General features: G+C 48.5%; 1 protein-coding gene across 1 annotated transcript in view; it reads right to left on the bottom strand.

Annotated features, from left to right (window-relative positions):
• The window catches only part of INTS3 (integrator complex subunit 3), a 39,069-nt gene that overhangs the window by 12,748 nt on the left and 10,658 nt on the right, over positions 1–15,663 (bottom strand). Inside the window, exons 4-12 of the mRNA XM_036847764.1 lie at positions 10,152–10,265; positions 9,874–9,958; positions 8,454–8,520; positions 5,975–6,119; positions 4,755–4,884; positions 3,373–3,470; positions 2,002–2,193; positions 951–1,038; positions 367–446 (exon numbers count right to left, since the gene is read on the bottom strand). Coding sequence (XP_036703659.1) covers positions 367–446; positions 951–1,038; positions 2,002–2,193; positions 3,373–3,470; positions 4,755–4,884; positions 5,975–6,119; positions 8,454–8,520; positions 9,874–9,958; positions 10,152–10,265 — 999 coding nt within the window. The remainder of the gene's footprint in view (positions 1–366; positions 447–950; positions 1,039–2,001; positions 2,194–3,372; positions 3,471–4,754; positions 4,885–5,974; positions 6,120–8,453; positions 8,521–9,873; positions 9,959–10,151; positions 10,266–15,663) is intronic.

Raw genomic sequence — 15,663 nt, 5'->3', positions numbered from 1 at the left:
TCAGGAGACACTGGGAAGTATGGCTGCAGAAAGGACTGGAATGTTCCTGATTGTCCTGTGCTGCTAAAATGGGAAACTCTTACTCAACCTGGCTGCTCCTCAAGGAGACCAGATTTTACCTTAAGTCATCATCCTTGAAGCTGAGAAACCCAGTGGAGACATGGAAAGATTCAACTGGAGACAGTGGGAACGAGGAAAAGAAGCATTCACTAACTTGGGAGATAGGACCCACGGCCATGACCCACTTCTGCTCCCACAGTCAAGGGGCACTGGGAAGACCTATGCACTGACCAACAAGGTTAGAAGGGACACACACTTAACTCTGCTCCGGCAGCATGGGGAGAAAAAAAGGGCTATGGCACTTACACGGCACATGAAGTCCAGGAGTGTGGCAGTGATGGCTGGGTGGGGCTTCATAGAGTGATGCATGACCAGGATGGCTGGCTCTGGAGAATGTGCAATTAAAGGTCCCCCCACATCAGACAGTCTATTTCCAGCTCCATAAAATGAGGTATCAATATGTATGAATGGCTCCAGAGAAAGCTATGTCTATCCCCGCCCCCCTCGTCCTGCTGAGCAGACCCCAAAGCAGACAACCCCCAAAACAGCTCATAGCCCTCATCTCCCTTCTTGTCCCTAGCACTCAGCTTGGAGGAGGGAGGCAGTAGGAGATGAGGAGCAGGAGATAGCACAGACTCTTCCTCGGCCTGGGCCCTCCCCACTCAAGCCCAAGCCTAAGGCTATAGGGCGAAGGGGGTGGAATGATCGCTTAGCCTCATCAAAGCAATTTTCCTTTTAGGTCAAGGGAGCAGTGATGAGGAACAACGGAACTGCTCCCAGATAAGCTGCCTCCACACCACGCCGCCCTGAGATTTATGGCCGCTATCACTGAGACAAGGCAGCAGGGCCTGGGGGATGGGGAGAGGCGCTGCCTGGTCCCGGTCACATACCTATGTTCATAATGCTGTCCTTGTCTGGGCTAAAGAACAGCCAGTCGTAAAACAAAGCCAGCTTGGCATTAGAGGCAGCGACATTTGACTGGAAAAAAAAGAGGAAAAAAGAGGGCTAGTTTCATCAACCAGCTCCCTTTCCTGCAGAAGCCCAAGGCAGATTCCAGGGCCCACGTGACTGCTCCATCCATGAAATTCAGTTTCTTGTGAGACAGGGTGGACCTCCCGCAGGATTGAAGGCACCCAAATCTGTAAATGAGTATGAGTACCCTGTGGTCTCACCAACCAACGGCCTGGGTTCTCACGCATTCAGGAGAACACATCCTTGATCCCACAGGGAGAACAGCTGGGCCTGGGGGGGCGGTCCCCTGATCACCCCTGAGCTGAGACACTCAGACTAGCCCCTCGGCTGCCTGTGCTGAGCTCCCCAGGCACATTCCTGAAGGAAAGACCCTTAGGCATAGCTTGTTGTTATATCTGAATCAGCACATTCCAAGGACCCGGTCAGACGGGGGAGGGGGAACTCTGTCAGAAGAGGTCAGAGGGCAGCTAGATGCCAGAGAACAAGTTTCCCACCCCGGGCACAGGGAGGAAACGCTGGGAAGGAAATGGCTCCACTGCGGATTCACTATGTTTGGAGAAGGGAAGTATCCAGAGCTGATGCCAAAAGGCATGGAAGTGAGGGTCTAAGGAAAACAAGACCTGAATCTGAGTCAGGAACAATTCAGAGGAATAATCACATGTGGTTTCTGGAAGCTGATAGGAAAGACAGGGCTGCCTCAGAAACCCAGGCTTGGAGATTGGCAGTAAAGGTGTAGATGAACCTGTTCAACCCTAAACCCACATGGGAAATAAAAAGTGTAAGTAAACTTCTAGAGACACTAAGGGAGGCGGGGCAACGGCTGAGACACTCAGGAGGAAGAGAGCGAAAGAACGGTCCTTAGCGGTCGGGTGGCCCAGAGGGTCAGGAAGAAGCATGGAAGTGTGAGACACAAGGGAAAGAGGGGCCCTTCACCACCCAACAGCCTCCACCCCACGCCCAGCCCCTCACCGTGCATGTTGTCAGGAGCCAGCCAATGATGGCCCATCGGGGCAAGATATCTGAACTCAGCACTTCATTAGAAGGGTGGACAACCCCACAGATGTAGCGAATGAGGTCACAGCGCAGAGACTGACTGTCTGGGGTTGACAGGTACTGGCGCTGGAACCAATCCTGGTATCGCTTTTGTTGACCAAACCGCACCTGGGGGAAGGGGACGTTAGAAAGAAAAACTGGGAAGGGAGGGTGGGGTCTCTGGACAGAGGGAAATGAGCACCATTCAACTCTAGGCTTAACCTAGACCTCAATTTCTTCCCACAACTTATTCATTAATTCGTATTGTCTCTCAAGTCTCCCTGCCTTTGGGAAGACATCCTGATTTAAATCTTCCTTGATTTAAAAAAAAAATGTTGTCTCCTCAGCACTGACTGAAAGCTTCCTGAGGCTGAATGACCTAACAGGATCATTATCCAAAGCATACAGACTCTCCAAACCTTCTTGCATCAAGTCCTTCCCCTAAACAGACTCTAAGTGGATACAAATAGCAACCCTAAGGGGAAAGATCTAGATTTCCTCTTCTATTCCCAATTCAACCAAAATAGAGAGCAGAAAGGTTAAAAAAAAAAGCAAAAAAACACTAAACCAACACCGTCCAATAGAACTTTCTGCAATACAACTTTCTAGATGGTGGCGATTGAGCACTTAAAATGTAGCTACTTCAACTGAGGTATTGAATTTTAAATTTTATTTAATTTTAACTAATTTAAATTGCAACATGTGGCTAGTGGCTACCACATGCGACAGCCCAGATCTAGACAGTTCTCCTGGATGACGTGGGAAACCGTAAGTTGGCTAGAGCAGTGGTTCCCTAACACCAGACTGGCTGCAGAGGCACTGCTGCCTGGAAAGTCTGTTACAAATACAGATTCCACAAATAGATTCTCTGGGAGAGCAAGATCCAGGAAGATGTATTCTTAACATGCTCCTCAAGCAATGCTGCCATAATTCAGCCATGTTTGGAAACCAAAAGGCCGTAGCTCTCTTCCTGAGAGGTCATGGTTCACCCAGAGGAACCGTGAGTTTAATTTCCCAGAATGAGCACTCTCACTCTACCCTTTTATAGCACATTTCACACTTGTAAATTACATTATTTGTACACAAGTATTGGTTTAATGACCCCTTTAGACAGACTGAAAGCTTCACAAGAACTGGAATTGTAAGTCTTACTCAACACTACATCCCCAGTTCTTAGCTCCATGCCCAATCACACACTTGACCACCCCTCCACCCGGCAGTAACCAATGGTAAGACATCTACAGGCTGAAGGAAGAAGCCTAGGCCAGCACCTGCAGCTTCTCTTCCTGCTGCAGTAGGTTAGCTTACCCGGGATGTCATGAAGAGGAGCTTAGTCTCCATGTCTGGAGTTAAACGACATGCTAGGAATTTTCGAGATGTTCTTGACTGAAGAAGCTGTAGGATACCTGAACCAAGTGTGCAAGGGAAGAGAAAAGAGAAGACTGAGGACCAGAAGGAATAGAAAGCAGGTGGGCAACCTGAGCCAGGTACTGATGGCCAGTGGTCTTGCTCATGGGGAAATTCTAAGACATGACCAAGAGGTCGAGCACAGGTATAAGTTGGGGTTCTAACCAGCACCTGAATGATCTGCTCTAACCAACCACCATCCCCAGGACCAAGATATATTCATTCTTTTCTTCTACTGGCCATCCAGAGCCCCCTACTCATATTATTCCAGTTGGTAACATGTGGGAAAGTTAGGGAAAAATATGGGGAACCCTAGCCTCTCTTCCTGCTCCTGACGGTCCCATCACTGGCTCCTGGGATCAATGTGGGTTGTGGCATAAGCACGAGCTCTGGAGTCAGACAGACCTGGATCCAAATCCTGCCTCTGACACTTACTAGCTGTGTGGCCTTGGGCAAATTACTTAATCTCCTTGAACCTCATTTTCTTTACCTGTAAACATGGAAAGTAAAATATCCATCTTACAGGGGTGTCCTGAGGATTAAATGAGTTAACATACATGAGCCTAGCACACAGTAGGCACTCAAAACAACTCAATACATGTTCAATATAAGAGCAGTACAACATAAGATAAAACCGGGGCTTTCTTCTCCTTTCCTGACTACTGCACTCATGTTATGTGTGCACATGTACGCGCACCCACGTGCGTGTTGGACGCGGGGTGGGGAGCAAAGCTGCACAGTCACTGTTTAGACCGTGAGGACCCTGGGAAGGGGAAGGGAAATGTAAAGGGCCTTGCTGGCAGAGGCACACAGAGACTCTTTTCCTCCCCCAAAGAGGATTTTGGCCAAGCTGGATCCTTGGAATTCAGAGGCATGACTGCTCCTGGGGAGGAGCCTTCGCTTACAGGACAAATTCCAGCCCCTCTGCTGACTCAGTCTCACAAGCTGACCTCTGACACCCCTGACAGACTCAGTGAAGCTGGCAACTGGTCATCAGCTCCCCTCTTGAGCCAAAGAGCTGCCGGGACAGGAGGAGGAGGAGGGTCACAGTTCTCTGTCTCACTTTCTCTTGAATGACAGCTGGAGCCTGCCAAGTCGGGGCTGTCTGGGAGGGAAGCACCTGAACTGTTCTGTGTGCCCTGCCGTTCCTACACCCAGCTGTGCTTGGCAGAGACTGCCCAGTCCCAAGCTTCCTCAATCTGACTGCCAACGTTCTCCTGTCCACCAACCTCTGCCCTCTTGACGCCACCTCTCAAGGACAGGCTGTCCCAACCCTTGCTTACCTGTGAACTGAGGACTCAAGGCCTGAGGGTTATGGATAATATCTTTCCAAAGCAGTTCAAATTCTGGTATCCTGGCAACATTCTGAAGTAGCCTTACGAGGTCTCGGCCAATCATCAAACATTCCATGAACTAGATGGGGTGGATGGCAGGAAACAGGAAAGAGAATAGAAACATGGATTGTTTACCTGTTGCAGGGAGGAAGGAACAACATGTTCTAGGGAGGGGAGGAAAGAGGGTCGAAGGGGTTATACGATTTTTTCTGGAACCAAGGGTTGGCTCCAAGCTGTTCAGGGGAAGACAGCTGAAGTGGGGGACTGATATCAAGGATGAGAGGTTATTGGAAACTGCGGAAGCCCTGCTGGTTTTCACATTAATCCGTTGCCCTGTCCTCTGAGAATTGTTTCACTCCAGGTCAAGGGATACTAAGACTCAAAAAGGCTAGGGCTGGCAAGTTGAGCCCCAGACATCTTACCCCAGAACTTGCTTGGTCCAACAGAACATTCTATGGTAATGGAAATGATCTCTATCTGTGCTGTCCAAAAGGACACCCATTAGACACAGGTGGCTAATGAGCACTTGAAATGTGGCTAATTCAACTAAGGAACTGAATTAAAAATTTTTATCTAATTTCAATTAATTTTTTTTTTTTTTAGGCCACGCTGTGTGGCATGCAGGATCTTAGTTCCCTGACCAGGGAATGAACTACGCCCCTGCATTGGGAGAACAGAGTCTTAACCACTGGACCACCAGGGAAGGCCCTAATTTCAATTCATTTTAATTTATATTGCCACATGTGGCTAGCAGCTACTGCATTAGACAGCTTAACTCTAGCATGTCTCTCTTGGGAGATCTGACAGTGGACAATTCACAATCCCACATGATCATGGCAATTACCCAGGTGGGTAGGTGGGGGAGACAACATAACAGTGGGAACACAAGATAGCTTCTGTCTGTGGTGTGCTGTGCAACAGTGTTCATGAAGCTGACCAGGAAAATCCCTAGGATGCCAGCGTAACCGGTAGCATTCTAGGAACCAGGGTTACTCCACACTGATTTCTCCACCCTTCTATCCTCATCTGTCTTACAGTGATGAAAAAACAACCAACCTTGAACCACCTCCATCTCTCCAACACAACATCTCTGGCCCCAGGTCACCATGCAGAACAGAAAGAGGTGTCCCATCCTGGGTTTCACTTCCCCACACTGTTTTTGTCCTCACCCGCTCCCGAAGCAGTGAGATGCAGAAGTCCACCTCCTTCTGCCGCAGGGCCTGCAGCTGGGCGGTCCCATGGTGGTCGACGATGAGGCGGAGGTATGTGTAAACAGCCATGGCAATGAGGATGCTGCTTTTCAATACCCATTCCCTGCAGGGAGGGAAGACACTGGCACCTGTACTCCGTCTAGACCCTCCCACTTCACCCCCACACTTGGCTCCAGTGCCTCACAGATGTGTGATGATTAGCACTGGGAGTAAGTTTTTGGTTCCTTAATTGCCCGCTCCTGCTGTCGTTATCTATCTTGGACTATTAACTGGCTAAGGTAGGGACAACTTCCTCCCACTCTACCAAGTGCCCAATAAAGGTAAGTGCTAAATAAAAGCAATCTCTCTTTACCACATAAGAACTTAGCTTCCAATAAAATAATTTTGTTTGTTGACTCCGTCACTCAAACATTAACTGAGTGCCTATCGTGTGCCAAGCGCTGTCGAGGTACAAGGGACAAAGATAAGCCAGAGCTTCTACCTGGCTCAGACTACGAAGAAAAAGGTTTGGAAGTGTCCCTCAGTCAGCAGTTCGTAAAGTGTGGCCCAAGGACTCTGGGGATTACCAAGACCCTTTCAGGACCCCGGAGATTTCAGAACACACTGTGTCAGCTCGTCATTAGCAGCCCACCACGTCACAAACCTTCCCCTGGCTTGCTCTCTGGCCACTGATCCCGCTCCCAGTCAATGAGTCACCTGCCTTAAATCATAATCTGAAAAGACGAACGAGATTTTGGATAGCAAACCTATTTTCCCGGGAGTTTTAGACGTTCCCTGAGGAAAGGGGGGAATGAAAGAATTGTGCATTCCCTGCTGCTTGAAAAGGGGTGTTAAGACACAGTGGGGAGATTCCAAAGACTCCAATGCTGGCTCAAAAGCACCAAAACTGGGGAGCTGTCTCCCCCAAGCAAGTAGTTTGTAAGGCTTTGGCACCCCTGCTGGAAGGCAGGGAACCAGAGGAAGAAGACAGGGAGTTTAATTAATCCAAGCAGGCAACATCCTGATTCCGGAAAAGTGCTCAAGTCACCTAATTAAGAGACTCTGGCCTTTTCCTTTCACAGAATGAAAGCAGCAGCCAAGGACACAGGGATGGGTCTCCCTCCCGCACCTGCTATCTTTTAATTCCACGGCCCTAGAAACACTTGGGAAGGAGTGAGAGGGAAGGTGTGGAAGAGGACAGTTTTAAACTTCTAGGGACTCACTTGTATCAAAGGAGGTGAGTTTTTTGGAGGGCAGGAGAAAAGGTAGGGCAGTTATCTGACACCTGTACACTGAGACTGCACTCTAATTGCCCAAATGAGTGGAATTCTGCTTTAAGGTATGGGAACAGGAGGTATCTGGCACCAGGGACAAAATGAGAAAAATCACTTTTTAGGAAGATTTGCTAGTAGAGGTGATGAATGTATCTGAATCCTGGGATGGGGTAATGAACAGAAAGAGAGATGAAAGTGAAACCCTCTGACCCAGGACGTTAGGAAGGCACAGCGACCTAAGAGAAGCAGAGACCTGGTAAGAAACCACTAGGATCTCATGTGCCGTGTGCTGGTACCAAAGACGGAAGAAGTGCCGCCAGTCGCACCTGCAGCTGCGCATCCAGGCCCAGGGCACTAGGTGGCACTGCACGGCAGACCTGGCACAGCTTTCAAGCTCCGGCAGAGCACAGAACACAGCCACCTCTTTCACAAGTGTGAATAAGGGAGGAGGTCCATTCTTCTAAACCATCGGAAATATGGAGGCTATCAGCCCTCTCAATCACGTGACTACTCTGCTGTCCTCTCCCAGAAATAGACTCTGAAATCAAGCAACAGGAAGACTGAGGCCACAGGACTCAGAGGTAGGCCTCACCCCCAAACAAGTTCATATATGGAACAGCCCTCATATTTTCTGGTCCTTTACTTTGACAGGGAAGGGAAAGAATCAGCTGGAAAGCCCAACATGCCCCCTCATGCCCTCTGCACCACTGGTCTCAGCGACCTCCTCACTCCCACCACCCCTTGTGCCACTTCAAACAGAAGGGGGGCATGGGTAGGATGGATAGTCTTGGAAGGGAGAAAAGGGGTACCTGCCAGGCCTGGGTGGCTGGCTGGCCCTACTCTGCTGAGCTCATTCTCCCCCACCTCCCCCCAAAGATAAACATTCCATGGAGGTCTGGATCAAAAATAAACCCTTATCAGATGAAACGAGTTTTTCCTGGGCTCCGAGAGATTTTAGCAAAGACCTTCTTTCCCACTCCTTCATCCCTGGGCCATACCATGGCATTAATTCCTTCACTTGCCACCAATACACTGGTCTCTCCCTCCCCCACCTCATCCCCTCTAACCTAAGGTGTTCTTGGGCCACTAACAGTCCTCACACAACCCTTGCATCCCCATTTCCCACACTCACACCCACTGAGGCCATATCTGGCTCTTGCCCCACCCTTCACGATAGACTCTACCTCTGCTCCATCAGGATATCCAGAACACTCTCTGCCAACCAGATATTTTTTGCCGTAACATCCCCACCTGATCAAAGGGGGAGAAAACAGAGAATCAGAATGGCTCTGATTAGCGACTCAGCTAATCCAGTACACTTCTTCACCATCCTACTGGTCCGTCCCTAACTGTTATCCCATCACTGATGTTCTGAGTGCTGGAAAAACTGTCTTCTGTTCTGTCACGCTTTAAAGTTTCCCCCTTTGACTCCAGAGAGAAGGGAAGGGAAGGTTTGGGATTTTTCCAGAAACCAGAACTGCTACTTTTCCATAGACAGGGGGTTGGAATGGGAATAGTGTGAACCCTGAAAGGGAATGTCTGGGAAGGAGATATGAAAAGCCCATGCTTGGAAAGAAAGGATGGTATTTCAGACAGGGCCTGAGAAGTGCAGGTGGCTAGCAAGAGCTGCAGTCCAGCCACTGGATGTCCCCAATCCTGTGTCAGGCTCAGGACAGGCCAAGGGTTTCTTGCTTCCACGTATCACAGTCTTGAGTGCTTGCTATGAAACTTCCTGGGGCTGAATTAAACGTTCAGTAATGCCAGACCAAAGTCTTAGGATGAGAAGTGGGGACTCCCTATTTGGGAGAAGCCAAACAGGGAAGAAAGTACCAGGAGAGTGGATAAAAACAGCCAGCACAACAATGCTACGCCTTGCCCCGGGTCCTAATTTAAAAATTCCACGGTCACAGAGTCACACATCACATAGATTAAGGTTTATACACATCACAACAGGAGCATCGGTGTTGTACAAAATCCTGAAGAGGAAGCAAAGAACCAAGGGGCAATGGTGAGATAGAGAGGCAGGGTCATTTTTAAACAAACACATGTAACTTTGGGAATAGAAGTAGCAGGGGCAGGCCTCTTGGATATTCAGTGGCTCAGACAGATGTCACTGATGCCAAGAAGATAACAAAACCTAAATGTCAGGGTCTGTTCTGTGACACGGTTCGTCCCTCAAACTGGCCCCAAGTGTTCAGAACATTGAGGTGGAGCCAGAGAAGATGCCTGGGTTTCTGAAAGTACAGTGTGATGAGAACCAATTATTTTGCCCTTACTTCTCTCCCCATTCTTTCCAGATTCTTTCTGATCCAATATGCCATGAAACCCCAGAGTGAGGACTGGTTACAATAGGCCACCTATTTTATACCAGGCCTCGAGTTTGGCAGGAAGGAAAAGGAGGCAAGACTTATTGCTTCAAAAGGCCCCCAGTAATTTTTCAATTTCTTTCTGCAACATACGTGGCCAGAAGATGCCTGGGTCAAAAGGAAAGAGTCTAAGCAATCCAGGAATCAAGTCCCTTAGGTACTTAATCATTCTCCATTGCCTGGATTTACGCACTGGGCTGCTCTCCTTTCTTCTTTACGTTCTTGCCATCCAACTCACCGGCAATCTGCTTCATGAATGTCATGCAAACACCATCGGCTCCCAGAACCCCACTCTTCACTAGTTCCCGTACCAACCACACCAACTAAAGGAGAGAGGAGAAGACAGATGAAGAGAATGGCCTGTGAATTTGAGAAAGGGGCTAATCCAATCACATTAGAATTTAGGTGTACAAAGGCAGTAGTATGTTACCCCCGATTCCTCCTTCCCTTCCCCTTAGGAGAGGATCCGTTCTGTTACGTCTCTGAGCTGGATCTCTCTTTTCTTTCTGGCCTTACCTGAGTACGGCAGGTATCCTGCAACTTCAAGTACTTCTCCATAAGTATCTGGTTGATTTTATTCAGGACGATGTTCATGCCGTCACGACTCACCAGAGCCAGGTCCCGGTAACACTGTGAGAAGCGAGGTTTGTGAGCAACCAGCAAGCTGAGGACAGGCTCCTGATCCCACTCACAGTGGCCCCCTGCCCTCTCCAACTTAAATGCCACCAATGCGATATGAGTGGCGATGAAAGACTTTCCACTCTGGAAGGCAGCTATGTTCACCACTATACCACCAACGCAAAGACTTTCCACTCTGGATGCCATCCTTCCACCCCCAAGCCTACCCCTTGCTCCATCACACAGGGTGGGGAAAAGGGACTGACCTACTCTAATAAGGCAGAAAAGCCTGCTAAGAAAGGCTCCCTGGCCCCTACCTCCCTTCTTAGGAAGCGTCACACTGTTTGATGCCACCAGCTGAGCAAAACCAGGTGGAGGCCATCTGCTTTTCATCTGCCAGTAAAAGGTCACTGCAGAATGGGTTTGGTTGAACAGCTTGGAAAGGATCTCAAAGAGATTTTTAGACTTGTATTGACACAGCCAGATGAAGCAAAAGGCTAGGAGTATTAAGGAAAGAGGCTCCAGGGACCAGGACCCTGGAAAGAAAGGGCAGAACCAAACCGAACTTCCTTCACTAAACACCTTTCTTCTTTTCTCTGGGCTGCCCTTTGCTTCTGCCAAGTACTGAAAAAGGAGGGGTCCTTAAGCACACCCAACTCTGGGGGAGGTGAGGGAAGGCATGCCAATTTCCTCTGAGAGCTCTTGTTTCTCTTCCCGCTAGGGCTTTTCTCACCCTGTCTCTCTAAAGAGACCAGACTCCTGGAGGACCATCTTAGGGGACCTCATTAGCAATCTCCTTAGCCTGCTGAGTTCTATGCTGTCAGGGTCTCAGCACAAAGGGTAAAATTTAGATAGGCAGTATCCTACAACCTCAGAAGGCCAGTAGCAAGGACAGCATCAACAATAATAGCAATTATAATAGGGAACATGCATTGGCGTTGTGCACAAACTTTATATTCTATTTATTGCATTTGAATCACATAATCACCCTATTTATTATCATCTCTGTTTTTACAGATGAGGAAACAGGCACAGAGAGGTTAAAGTGATTTGCCCCAGGTCACATTAGAGATAAAAGGAAGATTCAAGTCCCAGCACTGCAACTCTAGACTCCATGCTCTTAACCACCCCATACCACCGTTAGAAATAACTAAAAGGAAACGAGGCTGCTGGGGATGGAGGTAAGCGTTTAGAGTGGCTTAGCGACTACTACATTTCTAAACACGTTCATCCTAAACATTCAAAAGAGAAGTACTGATACTCCTCAGGACCCCAGCTCCCTGGCCTTGGTGTGTCTAGGGACTCCTAAGACATTAGCTATTGCTACTTCTACTTCCTCTATTGCCCTTAAGTCAAAACAATCTATCTGATAAAAATAAGAACACTTAGAGATTCCCCCATGTGCCATAAACTTTTCATATCCAAAGGAGAATTTGATTATCCTCTGAATTCATCTGCAGAGGGAGGGCTGGGAGATCAAAAGTACAAGCAAGGGAACAAGAAAGAGATAAGAGAACCCAGTGACCTACTGCCAACGTGCTGGTCAGTAAATGTGGTTCAGCCCTGGAGCCTCCCCTGGAGAAGTGAGTCACAGAATGGGCAGAGGATTGAGGGAAGCAGAGGCAGAAGGGAAACCTATGTCAGGCCAAAGATAGAGACACTACTAATTAGTAGTGGAGGAGCAGAGAGGAGAACAGAGAGGAGCCCTGTCTGTTCAAAACAAAAGCAGAAATCCCAGAAATGCAGAAGAGACCCAGGACAGGGAAGGAGGACAGCCCCTCAGGAGACATAGGGTCAGATGAAGCAAGCAGATTCTGTCTGCCTAATTCCATGCTCCATCTGGGACCTTATCAACCACACCTGCTGGTAACACATGGCAGCTGGGTACCAGGAGTATCACATTCCTGATGCTGCAGTTGTCTCTCCAAACTCTGTGCCAGTTTGCTGCCTGGCTTGGAAGATAAGTAGATGGGGAAAAAAACTCAGTGGGAAACAGAGGATCTCAAAAGAAAGGAGAGGTGACAGAATGGTGCTGAGGTAGCGTATCTGTCCTGTGTTGGGAGTAGTGATATTCCAGCCTAGGCCCTCATAGCCCCCAGCTTTCTTTCTGGAGCTGCCTGCTGAGAGAAGCACCTGAACCAAAAACTGCCAGGGCCTGGACTTGACCTTTGATGAAGAGGGAACTTGGCATCGATGTTAAATCCTTTCCTATCACCTGTATCTACTGACTGCGAGAGGCTGCACAGAAGCTAAGGCCTCCAACTTAGCCTCCCACCACACTGCAGTCCCCCAGCCAGGCCTGCTCCCAGCTATTCAGTTCAGACATCAAATAGGAAATAAACTCAAAGAATATAAACACAAAAGCTGCCAACGCAAGTTAAGAAGGTAGAACTGGAACAGAATCCACGCCATGCGTGTTCCACTCTCCACCAATACCTGACTGCTCTCTCCTTAACTAAGTTCTCGTGTTAGCTCCACCTACTAAGAAGTCCCAGAGAGCTGGTCCTAACACTTTGAACCTGCCTGCCAGCACTGACAGAGGCTGCTCAGCTCATGCCTTCCCCGAGCAGGTTTCTGATGTGTTCAAGACTCAGTTTCCACTACCACCTTCTCCGGCATCCCCACCTCCCACCTCTCAGCCCATGGAGATGTAGGAACAGCAGAATCTCCGACCCACCCTGAGGTTTCTGTTCCAGTGACAGAATTAACTCCAAATAAACCCTTAGGAAACACTCCCTTTGTTTTAAGCTGAAGCCTAAAACAATGCATTAGGATCAGTCCTCATCAGTAACGCCTACCTAAAACTTCTGCAGTACAGAAAGCATTTTGTAAGATAATCACCCTTTTAAGGAGAAGGATTAAAGCAGTAAGAGGTCACAGATTCTTCCACCATACTCTGACCTGGCTCAAGGCCTCTGAATGAGTCACTACCTGATAGTTCCTCACTTGCCTAAAACTGTATCCTCCTAATTCCCGTCTCCACCCCCTTTGTCTGAAAAGGCCTGACCTAGGGGCCTGTCAGCCTAGGAGGCTCCCAGGTAGCGGATGTACTTGGAAACCTCCAGCATGTGCACATAATCCTGGTGCAGCTATCAACCACCTATGAGACCCAAGGTGAGGGCCTGGGCCACCCTCATGGGGCTGTCATAGAGCAAAAAGAAGACAAGGTGCTCTAGTCCCTTGTCATGTGTGGATGGCCAAATTCATGACATAATAAGCACTTATAACGCATAGCCCTGTGGCCTCTCACTGCCAGGTCAGGCAAAGAGCTAGAAATACCACAGGGCCCTGCCCCCTTCACTGAAGTTTACTGATGTACCCTAGCTGATTCAGATCTCACTCGAAACACAAATAAAACCAGAGGGCAAGATGAATTTGCATTGAGATGACTAAATAAGATTTTAATTGTATGTATAAAAACCCACGTGAGAGAAAACTAAACCTTAACCCCAACCCTTCACCCCCATCTTTGCCAATACTTTCTTTAAAGTAGAGGGGCTGGGCTGGATCACATTACTGGTTAACAACACCAGATTGGAGACATTCATTTGTCTTCAAGGATCTCGATGATAAATTCAGTATGAAAATGAAATGCCAAATTTTTTTTTTTAAAATGTTTTTAATGTGAACCATTTTTAAAGTCTTTATTGAATTTGTTACAATATTGCTTCCACGAGGCATGAGGGCTCTCCACTCCCCGACCAGGGATCGAACCTGCACCCCCTGCATTGGAAGGTGAAGTCTTAACCACTGAACCACCAGGGAAGTCCCTGAAATGCCAATTTAACTCAACAATGTCCGAGCCCAGAAATGGCCTGGGAAACCAAGGCCATAGGTTCCCAAGGCCATTCACCAACTTGTGAATAGTTGCTGCCCTACCACCCACCCTCACCCCAGATCCTGCTCCAGTTGGCATGAGGAGTACAAATACATCAGGTTGCCACGCCCGTAAGTCCTTCCCCTGAGGTTAATTCAAACAGCTAGGCCAGGGGACCATGGGCATCCGTCCTTGTCCCTGGGAATGATTTTCCCTTGGTTTTCCTTGAACAAACAACAATGTGTCTGACCTCCAGGTTTCTTACAGGTACACTGGGAGTGGTTTGGGGGAAGAGAACAAAGCCACCAGTTTCACATGGTTTTTTGAGAGGATTAAATGAAATGTGTCTGGGACTTCCCTGGTGGTCCAGTGATAAAGAATCCACCTTCTGGGATTTCCATGGTGGCGCAGTGGTTAAGAATCCACCTGCCACGGCAGGGGACACGGGTTCGAGCCCTGGTCCGGGAAGATCCCACATGTCGCGGAGCAACTAAGCCCGTGCGCCACAACTACTGAGCCTGCTCTCTAGAGCCCGCGAGCCACAACTACTGAGCCCATGTGCCACAACTACTGAAGCCCATGCGCCTAGAGCCCGTGCTCCACAACAAGAGAAGCCACCGCAATGAGAAGCCCACGCACTGCAACAAAGAGTAGCCCCTGCTCGCCACAACTAGAGAAAGCCCGCACGCAGCAACGAAGACCCAATGCAGCCAAAATAAATAAATAAAATAAATTAATTAAAAAAAAAAAGAATCCACCTTCCAGGAGGGAAGGGGAAGGTGGGGCAAAGTGAGAGAGTAGCACTGACACATATACACCACCAAATGTAAAATGGATGGCTAGTGGGAAGCTGCTGCATAGCACAGGGAGATCAGCTCGGTGCTTTGTGACCACCTAGAGGGGTGGGATAGGGAGGGTGGGAGGGAGGCTCAAGAGGGAAGAGATATGGGACATATGTATATGTATAACTGATGCACTTTGTTGTGCAGCAGAAACTAACACAACATTGTAAAGCAATTATACTCCAATAAAGATATTAAAAAAAAAAGAATCCGCCTTCCAATGCAGGGGACGCAGGTTCGATCCCTGGTCGGGGAGCTAAGATCCCACATGCCGCAGGGCAACTAAGCCTGCGCGACACAACTACTGAGCTGGCGCGCCTCAACTAGAGAAGAGAAAACCCGCATGCCACAACTAGAGAGAAGCCCGCGCACCACAATGAAGATCCCGTGTGCCGCAATGAAGACCAGACAGCGCCAAGAAAAAACAAATAAATAAATGAAATGTGTCTGGATAGAGCCGAACACAATGCTGAACACAGAGCATGTTTGTTTCCTTCCACACTCCTTTTGTTCACGGAAGGGGCAAGGAGAACAGTGAATTCCCCCTCTCCAAGCTCTTCTCTGTTAGTGTCATGCAGTTAATGCCAGATACCAGACATATGTTTCTAAACCATCATGCAAGACTCAAGGACAAAGAAAGTGGAAATCTAGAGAGGCAAAAGACAGGATTTTGCTCCTTTATTATAGAAAGAATGGAATCCAAAGAGATCATCCTGCTCAGTCCCTCGCCTCAAGGAAGGACTTCTCTTAA

This window comes from Balaenoptera musculus, chromosome 1 (assembly GCF_009873245.2).
Source record: "Balaenoptera musculus isolate JJ_BM4_2016_0621 chromosome 1, mBalMus1.pri.v3, whole genome shotgun sequence".
NCBI lineage: Eukaryota > Metazoa > Chordata > Mammalia > Artiodactyla > Balaenopteridae > Balaenoptera > Balaenoptera musculus.
The sequence above is the reverse complement of the archived record's forward strand: the minus strand, read 5'-3'. Positions and strand labels throughout refer to the sequence as shown.